The sequence below is a fragment of the Patiria miniata genome, unplaced genomic scaffold (genome assembly GCF_015706575.1).
Source record: "Patiria miniata isolate m_02_andy unplaced genomic scaffold, ASM1570657v1 HiC_scaffold_20, whole genome shotgun sequence".
NCBI classification, from domain to species: Eukaryota; Metazoa; Echinodermata; class Asteroidea; order Valvatida; family Asterinidae; genus Patiria; species Patiria miniata.
Window position 1 is genome coordinate 28,364,368 of NW_024037059.1, and position 12,175 is coordinate 28,376,542.

At 37.3% G+C, this 12,175-nt stretch overlaps 3 protein-coding genes across 3 annotated transcripts; all 3 read left to right on the plus strand.

The window, feature by feature from the left end:
* Window positions 1–750, plus strand: LOC119727973 (C-type lectin domain family 4 member E-like). The gene is made up of 2 exons (XM_038200053.1): window positions 1–365; window positions 560–750. Exons 1-2 carry the CDS (start codon window positions 68–70, stop codon window positions 748–750), a joined length of 489 nt encoding a protein of 162 aa, XP_038055981.1. The 5' UTR covers window positions 1–67.
* Window positions 751–3,456: 2,706 nt separating this feature from the next.
* Window positions 3,457–4,195, plus strand: LOC119727267 (low affinity immunoglobulin epsilon Fc receptor-like). The gene is made up of 2 exons (XM_038199125.1): window positions 3,457–3,754; window positions 4,011–4,195. Exons 1-2 carry the CDS (start codon window positions 3,457–3,459, stop codon window positions 4,193–4,195), a joined length of 483 nt encoding a protein of 160 aa, XP_038055053.1.
* Window positions 4,196–11,264: 7,069 nt separating this feature from the next.
* LOC119727465 (low affinity immunoglobulin epsilon Fc receptor-like) lies at window positions 11,265–11,974 on the plus strand. Its single transcript, XM_038199348.1, has 2 exons — window positions 11,265–11,565; window positions 11,771–11,974. The coding sequence occupies exons 1-2, from the start codon at window positions 11,265–11,267 to the stop codon at window positions 11,962–11,964; spliced, it is 495 nt and encodes a 164-aa protein (XP_038055276.1). The 3' UTR covers window positions 11,965–11,974.
* The last annotated feature ends 201 nt before the right edge of the window (window positions 11,975–12,175 follow it).

Below are 12,175 nucleotides of genomic sequence, written 5' to 3' on the forward strand. Positions count from 1 at the left end.
ACCGATTGATGAGAGAAAAGAATCTTCATTTCACTACTGGGCACCAGTCTGGTAACATCTGAAAAAGATGTTGCCTAAACGTCTCATCGTTGGCTTGATAAGCCTTTGTCTTATGATCAGATGCACTGGTGGTAATGAGAGGTGTGGGGCCTCCATTAGAGGGGCATGTCCTCCTGCTTGGAGCCGGTGGGGTGACAAATGCTACAAGCAACTCAGCGAGGATCTACCATGGGCTGAGGCAAAACAGGAGTGCATCAAGATGGGAAGTGTCTTGGTCATGCCACAGTCTCAGGAGGAAACTGAGTTCCTTCTGAAGAACCTGGCCCCCTTCTTTCGGATCAACTGTAATGATCTTCAAGTTGAAGGTTTGTCAACTTATATTGCTTTAACAATGAATAAATTCTATTTTCCAAGACATTCATATGAAACCGTTTTTTTTTTTATTCTGGAAAGGAAAGTCATTTCATTATTAACATTTCAAACTTCATACAAACATGGTTTTCACGTCTTCAATTCCAACCAAATAAAACCAGACATTAATATTCTGTGTGTGTGTCAGGTACATGGGTGTGTCAAGATGGCACTACTGATGTGGAGTACAGAAACTGGAGGGAGGAGACTGGTGAACCTAATAATGGCGCGGGAGGAGAGGATTGTGCAGTGACAGACAAATCTGGTTGGAATGATGTATCATGTGAGTTTCATGCTCCCACTATCTGCAAACGGCCTGCACCACAACTGCACTTTTAAATGGCAACAAAAAGACTCACTCCTCACAAAAAGTAAAGCTCAGAAACCAACTTAATTAATTAAATAAAAAAATTGAAGGAAATCATGTAGAAAGCATTGTGAATAGGCAATTGAACTCTTTGAACCATCGTAGCTTCTGGACAAAAAAATTGGAAAAAATGGTTTCGTTGATGGTAGTCCTTAGAAAATACTTGAGAAACAAAATGTGGAAACAATTGTTTTTTATTTGTTTATTTATCTTTGTTCATTTTCACAGATTTTCAATTTAGTTCCTCATTTTCAATGTCCAGTGTTGCCTGGACAACCAATGTATCAATTGGCCACACACATTTTTGCTTTTAAATTTGAATTTAATTTTGAATTCATGTATTTCCTTTCCAAGCTTTGAGAGATCACACTGGTCACATAGTATTTATCACAAAAATTCAAACATAAAATGTATTATGTACAATGTAGTTGATGAAGTGTAATGAATAATTAATCAATTAAATCATTGGGGGCAATTGGATATGTGGTAGCCATGCAACAAACGGTAAATACAATATGCAAAATCTGATGCTGCAGTACTTAGCCCAAGGGTACAAAATACTCAAAAGTCAAATATCTTTGCTTGTGGAGCCATGTTTTTCTGAGTTAGTAGAATAATTCTTTCAATTCTTTATCTCACTTTTAATTTCAGCCAAATCAGTATACTGTGCGTGTTATGATGCACCTTGGTAGTATGAACCTACCGGTTGTCTTGGTCCAAAACCAGATTTGGATTTTTATTTCCCGTATAGTACAGACCGTCCGTGACAAGCGAGGTCAATACCAACAAGATGAATCAAATCCAGTCTTTGCAATATTGGCAACGCTACCCAGGGCATTCCGACCATACCTCACGCGCGCTGTATTCAAGCAAATGCATGCATGTGAGGTATGCTTCGCATTTCCTGGGAAGCGCTGCCAATATTTCCAAGACTGGATTTGGTTCATGTTGTTGATAGAGACCTCCACCGCTGCCTCAACTTAACCACGTTTGTCACGGGACTGGATGCAAAATAAGGGAATAAAAATTCCACCTCAGTCTGGGATTAAGACCAGTATGAACCTAATGCATGAAGATGGGTACCATGATTTAATACATATGTTTTTTAGATTACCAACTGAATTGTCACACTGTATTGTTGTTAACAATTTCAATCTAATTTAGACTCACATTGTTGAAAAATAACAAGTTCTATTGTGCAAAGCTATACTTTTTCAGTTCAATAATAGACATATATAATAGCGCATAATTTCATTGTTTGACTAATGTCCATTTTTTAGTGCAGTTGATCATTTGTGTAGGCTTTGTGACTTTAAATGCACAACTTTAATATTTGCTGAAATTCACAGCATATTTGTACTAAACAGTTGTTCTTTTTGCTCGATGTTGTCTTTGCTTTATTTGTGGTTAATAAAGTCGGAGATGAAAACTCTTGCACTGGTACAATGCTTCATGAGGAGTTGTGCGTCGTCCATGAGTTTGTGGCCTAAACTTTGGATTAAATTACGTCTCCAGATTAGAGGCATTGATGACTGAGGGAGGCGGTTTATTCCTGTTGAATTGTTGATGGATAAATGCTTGGACTGTAGATCTTACTATTGGTAGCATGTCGGTGGTTAGCCCCATAAATGTGGCGTATTTACTGGACTGCCTCCGTAAACATAGGCCACACATCCACATGTACAAAAATCGTGTCGACTTTGCCAAATTTTGATTTTCACATTTAGGATTAGTTTGTAGGATTTTTTTGCTTTAGAAGCATACTCACCCTCTTTATAGGCTAGTCAGCAAGTGCTGCCTTTTTCAGATGTCTAATTTTTGTGAAATTTCATGTTGAAATTTTGATACGCAAACGTGTAAAAATGAATCTGGAAATTTCACGAAAAATATACATCTGAAAAAGGCAGCACTTTCTGATTAGCCTATAAAGAGGGTGGGTATGCTTCTAAAGCAAAAAAAACCTACAAACTAAGCCTAAATGTGAAAATCAAAATTTGGCAAAGTCGACACGATTTTTGTACATGTGGATGTGTGGCCTATGTTTACGGAGGCAGTCCAGTAAATAGGCCACATTATGGGGCTAGTCGGTGGTATGAGAACTGGTGAGGCCTTCTATGTGATCTTGTTTGTATCATGAGGGTATACAGGAACTAACAGGAGCTCTATAACTTCACAACATACCACTAAGATATTCAGCATCATGAAGTAAAGTTTTTATAGCCCTAACAGTCATGAATCCTCAAATTTTAATTTGATTTTTGGGGCACAATCCAATGATTGATATCGCATTTTCTAAAGACTCTGCAAAATGCATTACATGTACCTTGTATATTCCAACCATGAGCCCTGCGCCTCTATTCATGGAGCAATACAAAAGATTCTATGGATCAATATTCAGCCTTCACTTTCTAACAAGAGACTATATTTTATTGGATGTGGTCTGTATAGAAGTGAGATTTTGGTAACCATGGCAATTTCAGTAAATAAGAATCAGATACGTGTTCCAAATTCACAAGGGAAAGGCTAGCTAATGTGTCCAATTGAAACATTCTCTTTGCGTGCATTGGGGCAGAATAAATTCACGGCACGTCAAGCGCTTTATAACTACAATAAAAGATAGATGACAATAATACCCTTCATTTCACCACTGAGAACCAGTCTGGTAACATCTGAAAAAGATGTTGCCAAAACGACTCATCATTGGCTTGATAAGCCTTTGTCTTATGATCAGATGCACTGGTGGTAATGAGAGGTGTGGGGCCTCCATTAGAGGGGCGTGTCCTCCTGCTTGGAACCAGTGGGGTGACAAATGCTACAAGAAACTCAGCAAGAATCTACCATGGGCTGAGGCAAAACAGGAGTGCATCAAGATGGGCAGTGTCTTGGTCATGCCACAGTCTCAGGAGGAAACTGACTTCCTTCTGAAGAACGTGCACCACTGGTTCTGGATCAACTGCAATGATCTTCAAGTTGAAGGTTTGTCAAAATAGAACGCACCCAAATTGCACGAGTTCTATTTCAATTTGTTAATGTGAAGGTTTGTCAACTGATTGTGTTTGAACAATTTCCAAGTTATTGATAGGAAATAATGTTTCTTTTCCTGTGGAAAGAGAGGTAATTTCAGTAAGTATTTCAAACTTTGAACAAACATGATTCTCAATCCTTAAAGCTTCACAGTAAAATTGAAGCCAAAATGAACTTGATACATGTATTTATATTCTCTGTGTGTTAGGTACATGGGTGTGTCAAGATGGCACTACTGACGTGAAGTACAGAAACTGGGGTAATTGGCAACCTAGCAATGGTATCAGAGAGGATTGTGGGGCAATGAGAGATAGCGGTGACTGGAATGATGTACTGTGTGAGAATCTCTCTCCTGTAATCTGCCAACGACCAGCACCACAGCTGTACTTTTAAGTAACATCAAACAGCTGGTTGCTAATCAAATTCAACAACCCTCCCCCCAAAAAATAAAGAATGGAATCATGTAGACAGTATTGCAAATATGCACTTGATTGATGGAACCATTTGGACAATGATGATTTTGGGGCATACAATTTGAGAAGATAAAAACACTTTAACAATATAATTATAATAATAAAATGCTGCTGCATATGGTACTTCTAATAGAATACATGTATCTTTGTAAGTTGTGCTCTTTGGAAAATAGTTTCATTTTTTTCTGAATGTTTCATTCACAGAAACCGTTGTGAAAATATGCAATTTAACCACTTTGACAATTACAAAGTTTGGGCACACAATTTGAGATGATGAAAAAAACAAGTCATTTTTTAAAAAAATCTTGTTGGAAGTCCTCACAGAAAACATTGTATGAGTGTATCGTTTTAAATTTGTCCTTGTGGAAAATATCATTAATTATATGTTTATTTCTTTCAGTTTCAGAACTTTTCAATTTTTGTTTCCTTCTATAAGATAATCCCAAATGAACAAGTAACAATTCGAGGCTGCAGTATTTAGTCAAGTTATATATACTTAGTCTTTTTTATATCTTTGATTGTGCAACACCCTTTTCTGAGTAAATTATCTGTTTTCGTTAATTTCACAGATTTCTGTTTTATCAAGACTTTTTCTCACTTTAATTTTAGAACCAGATCAGTTCTGCTACAGTGTTAACTTCGTAACATGAACCTCGAACAAACAGAACAAATGTTAGAAAATACCTTATGCACAACCAAATACGACATTACATTAACGCTAAGTTGTGCACTAACTCTGTGGTATAGAGAAATTACTGTTCTTGTTTAAGCATCTGTAATACTATTGCACATTGTAATTGCGGATTACCAATAAAACTCTTCAGACAACGAATAAGCATCTGCATGCACTGATTCCAGAAGAATTAACAAATCCCACTAATGTTTCCTTTTTTTTGGTGGATTAGAAAACAAAGTTGCTTCAATACGCCTATGGTCACATATGTTGTTGAAAATGTCCTTCGCCGTCATTTTGTATTGGTGGGCAAACGTACAAAAAAATGATATATTACGGAAGAACTTTAACCAAAATTGACAAGCAGGTGTTGAAGTGTAGATCACGTGACTTCCCCTCTAGAATTGCTGGCGTTATGTATATGTACAATTTAAACACTAAACATGCACATTGCTTGTGCTGTCTGGCCTGTGGTATTGAAGTCACTCAAGAAATCTGAAACCTTTCAAATTTGGTCAACCACTTGATTAGCTTCTCAGCGTAGTAATGACATGTCACACACAAAGAAAGAAGCAGTAATTTGCGGCCCAGTTTGAAGCAAGCTTCATAACGGTGAGTCAATCTTCATTAACTGATACAACAAATCTAAAATGAAATACCTTGACTGATACAACACACTAAAGACTAGCTGCACACCATCAATTAGTGATATGCAGAAAATGTTTCGATACAAACTCCAATGGAAGGGTGTCAAATTCAACGAAATACTAACAACCCAAAGCAATCTAGTGAAATGACTGCTGAAATCATCTACCAGTCAGTAACTCAGCCAGTCACTTGATACAAAGTAGAAATAACGATCCAGAAAAAGAAGCGGAGCATTTATGACAAAATTGCAGAAGCTTCATAACAGTGAGTCCATCTTCATTAACTGAAACAACAAATCTCTGATAAAGTCTGTTGGCCGATACAATGCATTGAGGATGAGTTGAGTCAAGCCAACACGACTTGACACATTTATTGGAAAGACTCAACTTGACGGGTAAAATATTAGAAGAAAATGTTGACAGTAGCTCTCCATAAGCTATACTGTAGACTATTACTGCAATAATAAGGAACACATAGTAGCTGACAGTGAGAGCGTAGCTTCATATCTACACTGAGCACCAGTGAGGTAACATCTTGAAATGATGCTGCCTAAACATCTCATCGTTGGCTTGATAAGCCTTTCTCTTGTGATCAGATGCACTGGTGGTAATGAGAGGTGTGGGGCCTCCATTAGAGGGGCGTGTCCTCCTACTTGGAGCCAGTGGGGTGACAAATGCTACAAGAAACTCAGCGAGAATCTACCATGGGCTGAGGCAAAACAGGAGTGCATCAAGATGGGAAGTGTCTTGGTCATGCCACAGTCTCAGGAGGAAACTGACTTCCTTCAGAAGAACGTGTACCACTGGTTCTGGATCAACTGCAATGATCTTCAAGTTGAAGGTTTGTAAACTTACATTGCTTAAACAATGAAGGAATTCTATTTTTCGAGATGTTCAAAGGAAACAATTTTTCTCTCCTATTGGAAAGGAAAGAAATTTTATTATTTACATTTCAAAGTTTAAACATACATACATGATTTTAAATTCTTAAAGCTTGACAGTAAAATTCAAGCCAAATAAAACTATTCTGTGTGTGTGTTTGTTAGGTGCATGGGTGTGTCAAGATAGCACTACTGATGTGGAGTACAGAAACTGGGGTAAGGATCAACCTAGCAGCACCAGCGAAGATTGTGCAGTGGTGACAAAAAGCGATGATTGGAATGATGTGTCATGTGACGATCGCTCTCCTGTCATCTGCAAACGACCAGCACCACAGCTGCACTTTTAAGTAACGCCAAACAACTGACTGCTAATCAAATTTAACACCCCTCCCCAAAAATTAAAGAATGAAATCATGTAGAAAGTATTGCAACTATTAAGTGATTGATAGAACCATTTGAACCATCATGAATTTTGGATATACAATGTGAGAAGATAAAAACACTTAAAAAAATGTTGTTCTCATAGAATACATGTATCTCCGTAATTTGTGCTCTTTGGAAAATAGTTTCACTTTTTTTCTGTATTTTTTATTCACAGAAACCGTAGTGAAAATTTGCAATTTAACCACTTGGACAATTACAAAGTTAGGGCACACAAATTGAGACGATGAAAAAAACAAGTCAATTTTTTTTAAATCCTGTTGGTAGTCCTCACAGAAAACATTGTATGAATGTATCGTTTTAAATTTGTCCTTGTGGAAAATATCATTAATTATATGTTTATTTCTTTCAGTTTCAGAACTTTTCAATTTTTGTTTCCTTCTATAAGATAATCTCAAATGAACAAGTAACAATTTCGATGCTGCAGTATTTAGTCAAGTTATACACTTAGTCTTTTATATATATTTGATTGTGCAACACCCTTTTCTGAGTAAGTTATCAGATTTCGTCAATTTCACAGATTTCTGTTTTCTCAAGTCTTTTTCTCACTTTCATTTTAAAACCAGATCAGTTCTATTACAGTGTTAACTTCGTAACATGAACCTCAAACAAACAGAACAAATGTTTAAAAATACCTTATGCACCACCAAATACAACATTATATTAACGCCAAGTTGTGCACTAATTCTGTGGTATAGAAATTACAGTTCTTGTTTAAACATCTGTAATACTATTACACATTGTAATTGCGGATTACCAATAAAACATTTGCAACTTCAGACAACGATTAAGCATCAGCACGCACTGATTCCGGAAGTATTAACAAATCCCACAAATGTTCCTTTTTTTAGGGGGGGTTGGGTTTAGAAAACAAATTTGCTTGAATACGCCTATGGTCACATACGTTGTTGAAAATGTCCTTCGCCATCATTTTGTATTGGTGGGCAAACTTACACAAAATGACAAAATATAACGGAAGAAGCATACCCAATTTCATCCAAATTTGGCGTGCAGGTGTTGAAGTGTAGATCACGTGACTTCCCCTCTAGAATTACTGGCGTTTTGTCTATGTACAATTTAAACACTAAACATGCGCAACGTTTGTGCTGTCTGGTATGTGGTATTGAAGTCACTCAAGGAATCTGAAACCTTTTAAAGTTGGTCAACCACTTGATTAGCTTCTCAGTATAGTAACGACATGTCACACACAAAGAAAGAAGCAATAATTAGCGACCCAGTTTGAAGCAGGCTTCATAACGGTGAGTCAATCTTCATAAACTAATACAACAAATCTAAGATGAAATGCCTTGACTGATACAACACACTAAAGACTAGCTGCGCGCCATCAATCAAAACTCCAAGTGAAGGGCGAGTGTCAAATTTCAACGAAATACTAACAACCCAAAGCAATCTAGTGAGATCACTGCCGAAATCATCTACCAGTCAGGTAGTCAGCCAGTCACTTGATACAAAGTAGAAATAACAATCCAGCAAAAGAAGTGGAGCATTTATGACAAATTGCAGAAGCTTCATAACAGTGAGTCAATCTTCATTAACTGAAATAACAAATCTCCCATGAAGTCTGTTGGACGATACAATGCATGGAGGATGAGTTGAGTCAAGCCAACATGACTTGACACATTTATTGGAAAGACTCAACTTGACGGTTAAAATACTAGAAGAAAATGTTGACAGTAGCTCTTCATGAGCTATACTGTAGACTATAACTGCAATAATAAGGTACACATAGTAGCTGACAGTGAGAGCGTAGCTTCATATCTACACTGAGCACCAGTGAGGTAACATCTTGAAATGATGTTGCCAAAAAGTCCCATCATTGGCTTAATAAGCCTTTGTCTTGTGATCAGATGCACTGGTGGTAATGAGAGGTGTGGGGCCTCCATTAGAGGGGCATGTCCTCCTGCTTGGATCCAGTGGGGTGACAAATGCTACAAGCAACTCAACGAGAAACTACCATGGGCTGCGGCAAAACAGGAGTGCATCAAGATGGGAAGTGTCTTGGTCATGCCACAGTCTCAGGAGGAAACTGACTTCCTTCAGAAGAATGTGTACCACTGGTTCTGGATCAACTGTAATGATCTTCACGTTGAAGGTTTGTAAACTTATATTGCTTAAACAATGAAGGAACTCTATTTTCTGAGATATTCATAGGAAACAATTTTTCTCTCCTATTGGAAAGGAAAGAAATTTCATTGTTTACGTTTCAAAGTTTAAACATACATAGGCCTACGTGATTTTAAATTCTTAAAGCTTGACAGTCAAATTCAAGCCAAATAAAAATTCATATTCTATGTGTGTGTGTGTTAGGTGCATGGGTGTGTCAAGATGGCACTACTGTTGTGGAGTACAGTAACTGGGGTGAGGGTCAACCTAGCAGCACCAGAGAAGATTGTGCAGTGGTGACAGATAACGGTGATTGGAATGATGTGTCATGTGACTATCGCTCTCCTGTCATCTGCAAACGACCAACACCACAGCTGCACTTTTAAGTGTCAACAAAAACACTGACTGCTCATCAAATTTAACACCCCTCCCCAAAAATTAAGGAATGAAATCATGTAGAAAGTATTGCAACTATGCAAGTGATTGATAGAACCATTTGAACCATCATGAATTTTGGATATACAATGTGAGAAGATAAAAACATTTCAAAAACATTGTTGCTGCATATGGTACTTCTAGAATGCATGTATCTCCGTAATTTGTGCTCTTTGGAAAATAGTTTCACTTTTTTTCTGTATTTTTCATTCACAGAAACCGTTGTGAAAATATGCAATTTAACCACTTGGACAATTACAAAGTTTGGGCACACAATTTGAGATGATGAAAAAAACAGTCATTTTTTTAAAAAATCTTGTTGGTAGTCCTCACAGAAAACATTGTATGAATGTATCGTTTAAATTTGTCCTTGTGGAAAATATTATTAATTATATGTTTATTTCTTTCAGTTTCAGAACTTTTCAATTTTTCTTTCCTTCGGTAAGATAATCCCAAATGAACAAGTAACAATTTCGATGCTGCAGTATTTAGTCAAGTTATACACTTAGTCTTTTATATATCTTTGATTGTGCAACACCCTTTTCTGAGTAAATTATCTGTTTTCGTTAATTTCACAGATTTCTGTTTTATCAAGACTTTTTCTCACTTTAATTTTATAACCAGATCAGTTCTGCTACAGTGTTAACTTCGTAACATGAACCTCGAACAAACAGAACAAATGTTAGAAAATACCTTATGCACAACCAAATACGACATTACATTAACGCTAAGTTAACGTTAACTCTGTGGTATAGAGAAATTACTGTTCTTGTTTAAGCATCTGTAATACTATTGCACATTGTAATTGCGGATTACCAATAAAACTCTTCAGACAACGAATAAGCATCTGCATGCACTGATTCCAGAAGAATTAACAAATCCCACTAATGTTTCCTTTTTTTTGGTGGTTTAGAAAACAAAGTTGCTTGAATACGCCTATGGTCACATATGTTGTTGAAAATGTCCTTCGCCGTCATTTTGTATTGGTGGGCAAATGTACAAAAAAATGATATATTACGGAAGAACTTTAACCAAAATTGACAAGCAGGTGTTGAAGTGTAGATCACGTGACTTCCCCTCTAGAATGCTGGCGTTATGTATATGTACAATTTAAACACTAAACATGCACAACGCTTGTGCTGTCTGGCCTGTGGTATTGAAGTCACTCAAGAAATCTGAAACCTTTTAAATTTGGTCAACCACTTGATAAGCTTCTCAGCGTAGTAATGACATGTCACACACAAAGAAAGAAGCAGTAATTAACGACCCAGTTTGAAGCAGGCTTCATAACGGTGAGTCAATCTTCATTAACTGACACAACAAATCTAAGATGAAATGCCTTGACTGATACAACACACTAAAGACTAGCTGCGCGCCATCTATCAAAACTCCAATAGAAGGGCGAGTGTCAAATTTCAACGAAATACTAACAACACAAAACAATCTAGTGAGATCACTGCTGAAATCATCTACCAGTCAGTTAGTCAGCCAATCAATTGATACAAAGTAAAAAATAACGATCCAGCAAAAGAAGTGAAGCATTTATGACAAAATTGCAGAAGCTTCATAAGAGTGAGTCCATCTTCATTAACTGAAACAACAAATCTCTGATGAAGTCTGTTGGCCGATACAATGCATTGAGGATGAGTTTAATATTGGAAGAAAATATTGACGGTAGCTCTTGATGAGCATAATAGCCCCGGCAATAATAAGGAACAAATAGTAGCTGACAGTGAGAGCGTAGCTTCTTCATATCTACACTGAGCACCAGTGAGGTAACATCTTGAAATGATGTTGCCTAAACGTCTCATCATTGGCTTGATAAGCCTTTGTCTTATGATCAGATGTACTGGTGGTAATGAGAGGTGTGGAGCCTCCATTGGAGGGGCGTGTCCTCCTGCTTGGAGCCAGTGGGGTGACAAATGCTACAAGAAACTCAGCGAGAATCTACCATGGGCTGAGGCAATACAGGAGTGCATCAAGATGGGAAGTGTCTTGGTCATGCCACAGTCTCAGGAGGAAACTGATTTCCTTCAGAAGAACGTGTACCTCTGGTTCTGGATCAACTGCAATGATCTTCAAGTTGAAGGTTTGCAAACTTATATTGCTTAAACATTGACTGACTTCCATTTAGACATTGCTCACAGTAAACAATGTTGCTCTCCTTTTGGAAAGCAGAGTAATTTCATTTTTAATGTTTCAAACGTCAAACGTATGATTCTTAATTCTTAAAGCTTTACAGTGAAATTCAAGCCCAATTAAACCTGACATTACATATTCTCTGTGTGTGTCAGGTACATGGGTGTGTCAAGATGGCACTACTGATGTGGAGTACAGAAACTGGAGGGTGGAGCCTGCTGAACCTAATAATTACGGGGGAGGAGAAGATTGTGCAGTAGTGAGACGTTCTGGTGATTGGAATGATGTTGAATGTGACAGTCAGATTCCCACTATCTGCCAACGACCTGCACCACAACTGCACTTTTAAGTGACAACAAACAACCGACTTGTCATAAAAACATGACACTTCATTTTCTTTTATTGTAAATTACATCCCTCAGAAAAGCAAGTTGTCAGATAGAGAGTACTGTGAATATGCAATTGAACAATTTGGACACTCGCAAGCTTTGGGCAAACAATTTTAAAAATTGAATAACGATTGACAAATGTAATAATATAACAATTGTTAATGCATGTGG